The 12,908-nt window shown below is 46.3% G+C and overlaps 1 protein-coding gene across 3 annotated transcripts in view; it reads left to right on the top strand.

The window, feature by feature from the left end:
* LOC115145391 (exocyst complex component 2) overlaps window positions 1-12,908 on the top strand; it is a 90,357-nt gene that overhangs the window by 42,564 nt on the left and 34,885 nt on the right. For all 3 annotated transcript variants that reach the window (XM_029686918.2, XM_029686920.2, XM_029686917.2), the window contains 4 exons: window positions 8,246-8,326; window positions 10,143-10,288; window positions 11,103-11,184; window positions 11,281-11,383. In XM_029686918.2, coding sequence (XP_029542778.1) covers window positions 8,246-8,326; window positions 10,143-10,288; window positions 11,103-11,184; window positions 11,281-11,383 — 412 coding nt within the window. The remainder of the gene's footprint in view (window positions 1-8,245; window positions 8,327-10,142; window positions 10,289-11,102; window positions 11,185-11,280; window positions 11,384-12,908) is intronic.

Genomic DNA, 12,908 nt, shown 5'->3' with positions numbered 1-12,908 from the left:
AGGTCGCAGAGGTCAAATTACCTTGATGTCTGGGGTCACCCATCCAGTGAGCCAGGAGCTGGGTAAAAAAAGAAAGTGAAGGAACCGTTCTCTGAACTCTTTGTGATCCAGACAGCTTGGTGAAAGGCATGGGGGTTCATATTCATGCTAGGGGGCTGTTTGGTTAGGCTGATCCCCTGACAAATTGAACCATGTATCACAGGGATCTTCTGAGACCTGGCTGACTGACTACCTGACTGATAGAGGCAGTTTGGGGGGGGGGGGCTCTGAAAAATGTACACATTTGAAGTTTTTTATTGTTGTGTGAAAAGGAAGTGGCCCTGCAATACAGGAAACAGACCGCCGCTACCGTGTTCCAAAATCCAAGATTTCCCAGGGCCGTATTCCCAACGCTCCGAACCTCCGACTCCTCTACAGCAGTCGGGAGACAAAACATCTCCAGCTTTAGAATCAGTGGGTTCCAGGAAGCTGAGTGGGGCTGCCTGCGTCTCTTCCTCCGCTGCTCTGTGTGTGTGTTTGTTTTATCCGGAGCCTGACTGGGTGTTTAGGTTAGCCGTGACGTCATAGCCACGGCAGCGAGAGTGCGTGGCAGACTGCGAGGACACACAGCTGGCAAGGGGGCACAGGGTTCTCTGCGGAGACAAGAACCAGAACCCCTCAGGCTGTGTGTGTGTGTGCAATGCATGTGCGTACTCACACACCAGTCCTGTCCCCCTATAGATATGTCTACAGAATCAGGCCAATGCTTTTATAACTGGGTTGTTTAGACAGTACAAAGACTTATTGTAGACTTCTCTCTTCTCTACCCTATCCTTTTCAGAGCAGAGGCAGATGGCGTTCTTCTTCCATAAAACCTCTGGTCTCCCTGTTTCTGCTTATAGGCTAAAGTCTATGGTTCCTGCCCTGGCTCTCTGAATGTCCTCTACCAGACCATGGGGCTGGTGTTCTAGCCTTGCTGTGGTGGTCCAGTGATGGTTGTGCCGATTAGGCAGCCATGATATGATGGCGTGTTTGATATAGTGCATTCGGGAAGTATTCAGACCCCTTGACATTTTTTTTGTTATGTTACAGCCTTATTCTAAAATGTATTAAATTGTATTTTTTTCCCTCAATCTATATACAATATCCCATAATAACAAAGCAAAAACAGTTTTTTAGAAATTTGTGCAAATAGATATATATATTATTTAAATATTCAGACCCTTTACTCAGTACTTTGTTGAATCACCTTTGGAAGCGATTACAGCCTCGAGTCTTCTTGAGTATGACGCTACAAGCTTGGCACACCTGTGTTTGGGGAGTTTCTCCCATTCTTCTCTCTGATCCTCTCAAGCTCTGTCAGGTTGGTTGGGGAGTGTTGCTGCACAGCTATGTTTAGGTCTCTCCAGAGATGTTTGATTGGGTTCAAGTCCGGGCTCTGGCTGGGCCACTCATGCACATTCAGAGACTTGTCCCGAAGCCACTCCTGCTTTGTCTTGGCTGTGTGCTTAGAGTCGTCGTCCTATTGGAAGGTGAACTTTCGCCCCATTCTGAAGAGCAGGTTTTCATCAAGGATCTCTGTACGGCCGCTGAAAAACATCTCCACAGCATGATTCTGCCACCACCATGCTTCACGGTAGGGATTGTGCCAGGTTTCCTCCAGACATGACGTTTGGCATTCAGACCAAAGAGTTTGATCTTGGTTTCATCAAACCAGAGAATCTTGTTTCTCATGGTCAGAGTCCTTTAACTTGTTATGGCTGGGGGCAGTATTGAGTAGCTTGGATGAATAAGGTGCCCAGAGTAAACTGTCTAATATATGCATATGATTAGTAGATTTGGATAGAAAACACTCTGAAGTTTCTAAAACTGTTTGAATGATGTCTGTGAGTATAACAGAACTCATACTGCAACCAGGAAGTGGGAAATCTGAGGTTTGTAGTTTTTCAACTCATGCCCTATTGAATACAAGTGTCTATGGGGTCATATTGCACTTCCTAAGGCTTCCACTAGATTTCAACAGTGTTTAGAACCCTGTTTGATGCTTCTACTGTGAAGTGTACATGTATTGTGGAACTGGGATTCCTGGGAGTGCATTCTGATGAAGATCATCAAAGGAATATTTATAATGCTATTTATTTTAATTTTATTTATTATTATTGAATTTTACCCATTTTTCTCCCCAATGTTGTGGTATCCAATTGTTAGTAGCTACTATCTTGTCTCATCGCTACAGCTCCCGTATGGGCTCGGGAGAGACGAAGGTTGAAAGTCATTCGATACACAACCCAACCAAGCCGCACTGCTTCTTAACACAGCGCGCATCCAACCCGGAAGCCAGCCGCACCAATGTGTCAGAAGAAACACTGTGCACCTGGCAACTTTGGTTAGCGCGCACTGCGCCCGGCCAGCCACAGGAGTCGTTGGTGCCCGATGAGACAAGGATATCCCTACCGGCCAAACCCTCCCTAGCCCGGACGACGCTAGGCCAATTGTGCGTCGCCCCACGGACCTCCCGGTCGTGGCCGGTTACGACAGAGCCTGGTCGCGAACCCAGACTCTCTGATGGCATAGCTGGTGCTGCAGTACAGCGCCCTTAACCACTGCGCGACCCGGGAGGCGCTATAATGCTATTTCTGACTTCTGTTGACTACACAACATGGCGGATATCTGTTTGGGTTGTTTTGGTCTCTGAGCGCTGTACTCAGATTATTGCATGGTGTGCTTTTTCGGTAAAGCTTTTTTTAAATTTGACACCGGTTGCATTTAAGGAGAAGTGTATCTATAATTCTGTGCATAATAGTTGTATCTTTTATCAATGTTTATTATGTGTATTTCTGTAAATTGATGTGGCTCTCTGCAAAATCACCAGATATTTTGGAATGACTGAATGTAACGCACCAATGTAAACTGAGATTTTTTTTAAATATAAATATTAACTTTATTGAACAAAACATACATGTATTGTGTAACATGAAGTCCTATGAGTGTCATCTGATGAAGATCATCAAAGGTTAGTGATTCATTTGATCTCCATTTCTGCTTTTTGTGACTCCTATCTTTGGCTGAAAAAATGGCTGTGTTTTTTTTATGTGACCTGGCATCGAAATTGGACACTGTGGTGGGATTAACAAGAAGTGTATCTTTAAAATGGTGTAAAATACTTCTATATTTGAGGAATTTTAATTGTGGGATTTCTGTTGTTTTGAATTTGGCGCCCTGCACTTTCACTGGCTGTCATATCGATCCCGTTATGAGGGTCTCAGCTCAAAGAGGTTAAGTGCCTTTTGGCAAACTTCAAGCGGGCTGTCATTTGCCATTTACTGAGGAGTGGCTTCCGACCGGCCATTCTACCATAAAGGCCTGATTGGTGGAGTGCTGCTGAGAGATTGTTGTTTTTCTGGAAGGTTCTCCCATCTCCTCAGAGTAACTCTAGAGATCTGTCAGAGTGAACATTAGGTACTTGGTCAACTCCCTGACCAAGGCCCTTCTCCTGCCCCCATTGCTCAGTTTGGCCGGGAGGCAAACTCTAGGAAGAGTCTTTCTTTGTCACGCCTGCTCCCACTCCCCCTCTCAGGTGCTCGAGGGCCCATAATTACGCACACCTGTCACCATTGTTACACACATCAGCGCTTCATTGGACTCACCTGGACTCTATTACCTTATTGATTGTCTCCCCTATATCTGTCACTTCCTCAGTTTCTTCCCCGTGTCTACATTAATGTTTTGTTCCCATTGTCCAGACGCTGTCCTTGTTTTGTTTCATGTCCATTATTTAAATATTCACTCCCTGTACTTGCTTCTCGTCTCCTAGCGTCTGTCCTCACAGAATGCAAACTCCAATATTGGAAGCATCGGGGAGTTTTTTTTTTTTTTTTTTTTCGTTGGGGTTTGTGACGTCGGATCTGGGTGCCGCTGCCGAAGGAACCAGGGGTGCCTCAGCTGTCTCGTCGGGCTTCCATGCCTTAGCTGGCTCGAGTGGTTTTCTTGCTTCGGTTGGCTCGGTAGTCTCCCATCCCACGTCATGCCTCAGCCAGCTTCCCCGTGTCTGTGTTAATGTCGTTCTTTTCCCCTTGTCCAGACGCTCTTTTTGTTTCATTTCCGTTATATATTAAATATTCACTCCCTGTACTTGCTTCTCGTCTCCCAGCGTCTGTTCTCAGTCTTGGTGGTTCCATACTTCTTCCATTTAAGAATGATGGAGGCCACTATGTTCTTGGGGACCTTCGATGCTGCAGACATTTTTTGGTACCATTCCCCAGATCTGAGCCTCGATACAATCCTGTCTCAGAGCTCTACAGACAATTCTTTCGGCATCATGGCTTGGTTTTTGCATGCACTGTCAACTGTGGGACCTTATATAGACAGGTGTGTGTGCCTTTCCAAATCATTACCAGAGGTGGATTCCAATCAAATTATAGAAACTTCTTAAGGATGATCAATAAAAACAGGATGCACCTGAGCTTCATTTTGAGTCTCATAGCAAAGGGTCTGAATACTATAAATAATGTATTTCTGTTTTTTATTTGTAATACATTTGCAAATATTCTAAAAACCTGTTTTTGCTTTGTCATTATGGGGTATTGTATGTAGATTGATGAGGGGCAAAAATGTATTTAATACATTTTAGAATAAGACTGAAATGTTACAAAATGTGGAAAAGGTCAAGGGGTCTGAATACTTTCCAAAGGCACTATAAGTGAGGTTCCGGAATACCTCAGCCTCTCTCTGCCTCCAGCCTCCCATCTGTCAGAAGGAACATACCCACGTTTATTTACAGAACTGTCTCCCTCCTTCTCTTTTTCCTTCCCTCCTCCTTCTCTTTCCCTTGTCAATTTCTCTCATCTCGTCCGCTCGCCCTCCCCCCTTTCGACCCTCTCTCCCCCTCTTCCGTCCTCTGTCCCTCCTCTCCCCCTCTGTTCTATCAATAAACCCACACTGCCCCTCTCAGCACCCAGCTGCCTAACTACAGCCACAATTTATTTGTTCATGTGAGCAGCCCTGACGCGCGCTCTCTCTCTCTCTCGCTCCCCCTCACTTATTTCTCTCTCTGCCTACCCTACTCTCTCCCTCTCTGACATGAATCTCTTTCTGGTCCACGTGTTCAGATCTATTCTGACCTCTCCTCTCCTCTAGCTCCGTTTCCTCTCGTCCTCTCACCTTTTTACATCCTCTTCTTCCACTTCTCCTTGCCTCACCAGCACTATGTCCTACTCAGTGTTGATATTGGAATGTGCACCCTACAGATCTTTCTTTCTTCATTAGTCTTGTATAGTCAACCTGACACTAGCAGCATCCCTCTCGGCAGTAGAAATAGTGCTCTCCAGTCTTTCAGCTCTCCTCACCCAAATATGAACTGATATAACATTAGAATTTGCACATTTCCTCCGGACTCTTGTCTTTGGGTGCAGATTTTGTACTGTCTATGCTCCATTTGCACCCCCTAGAATAGAGTAGTTTCCAGTTGGGGTCCCCAAAACAGCTTTGATAGTAGGGAAAATACTCATTTGGAGTGGATTTTGGGTGGTACTGCTGATTTGGTCAAGCCAGGTCAGGTGTATTGATGCGGTACAGTTCTTGTGGTGACCGGGTAAGGTCAGTGGTTGGCGTGGGAAAGCTTGAGAGGGAGGTGTGGTCAGAGTCTGACAGAAGCGTCTGTAGATGGAGGGTCACGCAGGTTACCTCTCATCTACCACTGGGGCAGAGAGGCTGTTTATTGTTTTACCTTTGGTTCCTTAAATTGAAAATGTTCCAGAATCTCAGAATTAAGCATGTTAGATTGAGCAGCAGAGGCACTCGGTCTGATTTGTTATTATAGATCTTAAAATAACTCTTTCTCTGTGTTTGTCTTTTTCTTGTTGCGTATTTCTCTATCCCCGATTATGTGCCTCTTCTTAATTCAGCTATTTTTCAGTGTTCATTTTTTAAATGTATTTTTTAATTTAACCTTTTGTTTCGAGTGGGAGTCATGCTGATACAAAGGTCTCTTTCTCAGATGAACCCTGCATACACATCAATACCAGGCCTGTCAAAGTTAACGCGTCAATGGGTGACATTTTTTGGTGCGTCAAACATTTTTAAGCCGTCGCGGACCAGGATGTCTTGCTCCCAGACAGATTAAACTATATATTTACTCGCTTTGAGGACAATACAGTGCCACTGACACGGCCCGCTACCAAACCCTGCGGACTCTCCTTCACTGCAGCTGACGTGAGTGAAACATTTAAACATGTTAACCCTCGCAAGGCTGCAGGCCCAGGCGGCATCCCCAGCCGCGTCCTCAGAGCATGCGCAGACCAGCTGGCTGGTGTGTTTACGGACATATTCAATCAATCCTTATCCCAGTCTGCTGTTCCCACATACTTCAAGAGGGCCACCATTGTTCCTGTTCTCAAGAAAGCTAAGGTAACTGAGCTAAATGACTACCCCGTAGCACTCACTTCCGTCATCATGAAGTGCTTTGAGAGACTAGTCAAGGACCATATCACCTCCATCCTACCTGACACCCTAGACCCACTCCAATTTGCCTACTGCCCCAATAGGTCCACAGACGACGCAATCGCAACCACACTGCACACTGCCCTAACCCATCTGGACAAGAGGAATACCTATGTGAGAATGCTGTTCGACTACAGCTCGGCATTTAACACCATAGTACCCTCCAAACTCGTTCGTCATCAAGCTCGAGACCCTGGGTCTCGACCCCGCTCTGTGCAACTGGGTACTGGACTTCCTGACGGGCCGCCCCCAGGTGGTGAGAGTAGGTAACAACATCTCCACCCCGCTGATTCTCAACACTGGGGCCCCACAAGGGTGCGTTCTAAGCCCTCTCCTGTACTCCCTGTTCACTCGCGACTGCGTGGCCATGCATGCCTCCAACTCAATCATCAAGTTTGCAGACGACACTGTAGTGGTAGGCTTGATTACCAACAATAACCAGACTGCCTACAGGGAAGAGGTGAGGGCCCTCAGAGTGTGGTGTCAGGAAAATAACCTCACACTCAATGTCAACAAAGCAAGGAAATGATCGTGGACTTTAGGAAACAGCCGAGGGAGCACCCCCCTATCCACATCGACGGGACAGTAGTGGAGAGGGTAGTAAGTTTTAAGTTCCTCGGCGTACACATCACAGACAAACTGAATTGGTCCACCCACACAGACCGCGTCGTGAAGAAGGCGCAGCAGCGCCTCTTCAACCTCAGGAGGCTGAAGAAATTCAGCTTGTCACCAAAAGCACTCACAAACTTCTACAGATGCACAATCGAGAGCATCCTGTCGGGCTGTGTCACTGCCTGGTACGGTAACTGCTCCGCCCACAACTGTAAGGCTCTCCAGAGGGTAGTGAGGTCTGCACAACGCATCACCGGGGGCAAACTACCTACCCTGCCCTGAAAAACAGCTTCTATCTCAAGGCCATCAGACTGTTAAACAGCCATCACTAACATTGAGTAGCTGCTGCCAACATACTGACTCAACTCCAGCCACTTTAATAATGGAAAAATGGATGTAAAAAATGTATCACCAGCCACTTTAAACAATGCCACTTTTATATGTTTACATACCCTACATTACTCCTCTCATATGTATAGACTGTACACTATACCATCTACTGCATCTTGTTTACATACCCTACATTACTCTTCTCATATGTATATACTGTACTCGATACCATCTACTGCATCTTGTTTACATACCCTACATTACTCCTCTCATATGTATAGACTGTACACTATACCATCTACTGCATCTTGTTTACATACCCTACATTACTCCTCTCATATGTATATACTGTACTCGATACCATCTACTGCATCTTGTTTACATATCCTACATTACTCATCTCATATGTATATACTGTACTCGATACCATCTACTGCATCTTGCCTATGCCGCTCTGTAACCATCAGTCATTCATATATTGTGTGTATAAGATCAAATTAGATGTATATGTGTGTCCAACGCTCTTATCCGCTAGGCTACCACCCCTATTCCGCATGTAAGAGGCAAAGAAATGAAAAGCAGATTTACCTCCAGAGTTAGCCAACCCTGAGACAAGGTCTGGTATCTCCTATGTCTATAAGTTAACAATGAACTAAGGTACGTTGGAAGTTAATGCATGCAGGGCTTTATATATTTTTTTTAAAAGAAGAGTGCATTGTATCGATTTTATGAGATTTCTAAGAGGGCCAGCCTACTTTGATTGAACTGAGCTGTTATCATCACAATCTTTCACATAATTGAATAAAACTGTATTGTTCTGTTGCAGCTATACACCAGAGGTTGGAGTCAGACGGGACAGAGAGGGTGGAAGGCTCCATGACACAACGCCTGGAGAATGTTCTCAACAGTAAGCATCTTTTATCTGTTCATCCATCCATCCATCCATGTACGAATGATCATCTATCAACCCATCCATCTGCATTTCTCCATCTTTCTACTTCTTGCTATTATCATGTAGTGTGAGCTGAGCACAGTCAGTCATCCCAGGTGCCATTGGTTAATATCCTCTTTCCGCTTCTGTCTTTATTGGAAGTTCAATTACTAGGACGTCTCTTTACAAGCTCTCACACACACTCTCATACACACACCACGCCGCGTGTGTTTGTTCTCCCCTGTCTGGAGAGTAGATCTCACACACACTCTCATACACACACCACGTTCTCCCCTGTCTGGAGAGTAGCTCTCACACACACTCTCATACACACACCACGCTGCGTGTGTTTGTTCTCCCCTGTCTGGAGAGTAGATCTCACACACACTCTCATACACACACCACGTTCTCCCCTGTCTGGAGAGTAGCTCTCACACACACTCTCATACACACACCACGCCGCGTGTGTTTGTTCTCCCCTGTCTGGAGAGTAGATCTTCTAGCCGGATCCTCTGTCTGCCCCTCTCATCTCCTACATGATAATGCATTTCCTATCATGGAGGGTCAGTAAACGAAAAGGTCCTTTCCTCAGGGTTGAAGGTTAATAAACCTCCCAGCTGGACACTGCTTTCATCCCCACAGCGCCTCGACCCAAGACCCCTGTCTTCTTCCCATACACCCCCTTAACCTCCACCCCACCCGCCCATCAAACCCTCAACCCATCAGCTAATCACAAACAGCCCCTCGAAATATCAAACACATGACATCTCGTCAGTCAGAGCATAGAGTCGGGAGCAAAGTGATTTAAATCTCAATCTTTTTCCTTTCGAGATTTGGGTTTGGCGGGAGCAGGTGAGGAGTTTTTCTGATTTAAATTCATTTTAGCGAGTCCTTGTTTTTTCTTTTTTCGCCTCCACTTCCGAGGCCACCCAAGAAGCCGGAGAGTACTAATGGCCCAGAGAGAAAAAGAGGGACTAGAGTAAGAGAGAGGTGTCACTTCCGAGGCCACCCAAGAAGCCGGAGAGTACTAATGGCCCAGAGAGAAAAAGAGGGACTAGAGTAAGAGAGGTGTCACTTCCGAGGCCACCCAAGAAGCCGGAGAGTACTAATGGCCCAGAGAGAAAAAGAGGGACTAGAGTAAGAGAGAGGTGTCACTTCCGAGGCCACCCAAGAAGCCGGAGAGTACTAATGGCCCAGAGAGAAAAAGAGGGACTAGAGTAAGAGAGAGGTGTCACTTCCGAGGCCACCCAAGAAGCCGGAGAGTACTAATGGCCCAGAGAGAAAAAGAGGGACTAGAGTAAGAGAGAGGTGTCACTTCCGAGGCCACCCAAGAAGCCGGAGAGTACTAATGGCCCAGAGAGAAAAAGAGGGACTAGAGTAAGAGAGAGGTGTCACTTCCGAGGCCACCCAAGAAGCCAGAGAGTACTAATGGCCCAGAGAGAAAAAGAGGGACTAGTGTAAGAGAGAGGTGTCACTTCCGAGGCCACCCAAGAAGCCGGAGAGTACTACTGGCCCAGAGAGAAAAAGAGGGACTAGAGTAAGAGAGAGGTGTCACACTCTTTGACTCTTTTTCTACCCCTCTAAGTTCAGATAATATAACACACATGCCATCACCACAGAGGAGAACCAGGTTCTTAATGTCTGAGAGAGATGTATTAATGGTGAAATAATAAAAAAATGTAACCTTTTAACTTTTTCTTGATGTCTGTAGTACTCACCCTCACTCTTTCTATCTCTCTCTATCCCTTCCCCTCTTCTCTCTATCTTGTCCCTGTATTCCCCTCCACCCCAGGAGCCAGTGATACAGCAGACACTCTGTTCCAGGAGGTGTTGGGGCGGAAGGATAAAGCTGACTCGACGCGGAACGCCCTCAACGTCCTGCAGCGCTTCAAGTTCCTCTTCAACCTGCCGCTCAACATCGAACGCAACATACAGAAGGTGAGTTTCCAAAACATGAAGAACACTTTCCTAAGGTTGAGTTGCACCCTCAGAACAGTCTCAATTCATCAGGGCATATACTCTACAAAGTGTCCAAAGCGTTCCACAGGGATGCTGGCCCATGTTGACTCCAATGCTTCCCACAGTTGTGTCAAGTTGGCCGGATGTCCTTTAGGTGGTGGACCGTTCTTGATACACACGGGAAACTGTTGAGCGTGAAAAAAAGCGCTGCAGCGTTGCAGTTCTTGACCCACTCAAACCAGTGCGCCTGGCACCTACTACTAGAAGCTAGAATGTCAAAGCGTCATGGAACACACGCACAGCATGCACACCTCAACCTGTTGCTCAAACTCCAGCCCGGCAATCCACGTCTCAAGGCTTAAAAATCTGTTTCCTGTTTCTTTAAAATCTTTAACCTGTTTCCTCCCCTTCATCTATACTGATGAAAGTGGATTTAACAAGTGAGATCAATAAGGGACCGTGGCTTTCACCTGGATTCACCTGGTCAGTCTACGTCATGGAACACACGCACAGCATGCACACCTCAACCTGTTGCTCAAACTCCAGCCCGGCATCCAGAAGGTGGTGCTAGAGAAGCTAGAATGTCAAAGCGTCATGGAACACACGCACAGCATGCACACCTCAACCTGTGGAGAAGCTAGAATGTCAGTGTCATGTTCATGTCCAGTGCACTCTACACACAAGTGTCTCCACGTATGAAATAAACCCCTGTTTATATCTAATATCTATACATTTTTTTTCAATGAAGCATTGGGATATTGCTGTCTTGAGAATTGTATGTGTTCTTCTTCAGGGAGATTATGACGTGGTGATCAATGACTATGAGAAAGCCAAGTCTCTGTTCAGCAACACGGAGGTCTCGGTCTTTAAAAAAGGTAGGGTGAACTGAGCTTCTTGGAAGGGGGGGGGGGGTGTCCAGTTTACTGTGCTGGAAACGAGTAATGACGATGTTCTCGTCTGTCTGTGTGTAGTGTATGCCGAGGTGGAGACGAGGATCGGGGCTCTGAAGATTCTGCTCCTGGACAAGCTACTGGAGACACCTTCAACCCTGCATGACCAGAAGAGATACATAAGGTCTCACTATGTATACACATACTGCACTGTAGAGGGTTAGATGTCACACAGTGCAAATTTTAGTCATGTCTTTATGGTTTTAGTGTATTACATTTCCCATATTCGCTCTGTTCGCTCTTCTTACTTTCTGTCTCTGGCTCGTTGTCTGCCTCATCTTTAGGGCTGGCGCGTTCATTTTATAATCGTGTAACGGGACCGTGTTACCATGGATACGGACTCAACCGCACGTCGGCTGCAGCCATCTTCAGTGAGCTGTTTGTTCCACAAAACTCTAAAACTGCGTCCTCTCTAGACAGTTAGAATTCTGTGTTGTGGAGCAAACAGTGGCCTGAAGACGGCTGCTGCCGACGTGCGGTTGAGTCCGTATCCGTGGTAACATGGACTCTTTGCAACGCGATGAAACATGGTTGCTTATTGGTTTGCAACAACCCCTTGCTGAAACAGTCTTCCTTTTACTTATGTTTTTTTTTTTACGTTATGACGGTTATTTTATTTTCCTGACGGTCTCCCCCCGTAACTACGGTGACCGCGGTCATTTGGCTGAAAATGTACTTTTAAAATAAACCTTTCTTCATGTCTTGTTCTTTCTCCTCTCTCTCTCTCATTTTCTCTTTCTCGCTCACTTCCCTGTCTCTCTTAAATATCTGTCTCTCGCTATCCTCGTTCCTCTTTTCCCCTTGGTCTCGTTTTCATTCTCTCCCTCTTTCGCCCCCTTTCCCGACATCCTGCATAGTTGTGGTCTTGGCTGGTTTATTATTGCTCAGACTGACTCGTCAGAACGAGAGAGAGCGCAGCCCTAGACCACAGCAGCCATCTTTCATCCTCCCACATTACATTACATTATAGCTAGCTAGCTTTACACGCCCACCATACCCCCAGTTTACCGTACACACATTAAGAGGACTAGCAGGCTGTGTTGTGGGTGAACTAGCTGGTTAGCTGGCTGGGGGGTTGGGGTGGGGGCTGTGGAGCGTTGGCTAAACCAGACCTGGGTTTTACATAACGTTTGAGTAATTTAGCTGTGGCGTTACCGGTGACGGGCTTCCTGTTTCTGACTCGTCCTCTCTGTCCCAACTGACACGGGAACTTCTACACACGTGTTAAGCCTGGCGCATTGGTACAATGTCTACAGAGACCAACCACATGTCACAGTAAAATGGTTCAATTTATGTTCTTTTAAATACTGTGCTTGATTGAACTTGCCTGGTCAAATTTAACCAATAGAATATTCCCCAAAGTGCATACCAAAACCCGCCCGTCTGGTACTCTAGGCAATGAAATGTCCAAAGTATTTGAATACTGGTTGAACCCAGGTCTAGGGGTTCAGAGGGATCTCCTGTAATGAGGAACAAATTAGTCTGGTCTGCCTGCTATGTGATGAAGCCAGCCCAGAGCCACAGTCAGTGACTCTTTTGTGATGATCCCACAGAGTACCGAGTGCAGCTGTACAGGGAATGTACTGGGGAAGAGGACTGTGGGTATGGGATGATAATTTTGGGGAGGAAGTTAGGTTAAGGCGAAGGCT

The sequence above is a fragment of the Oncorhynchus nerka genome, linkage group LG17 (assembly GCF_034236695.1).
Source record: "Oncorhynchus nerka isolate Pitt River linkage group LG17, Oner_Uvic_2.0, whole genome shotgun sequence".
Lineage (NCBI taxonomy): Eukaryota > Metazoa > Chordata > Actinopteri > Salmoniformes > Salmonidae > Oncorhynchus > Oncorhynchus nerka.
This window is presented reverse-complemented; position numbering and strand designations above follow the sequence as displayed.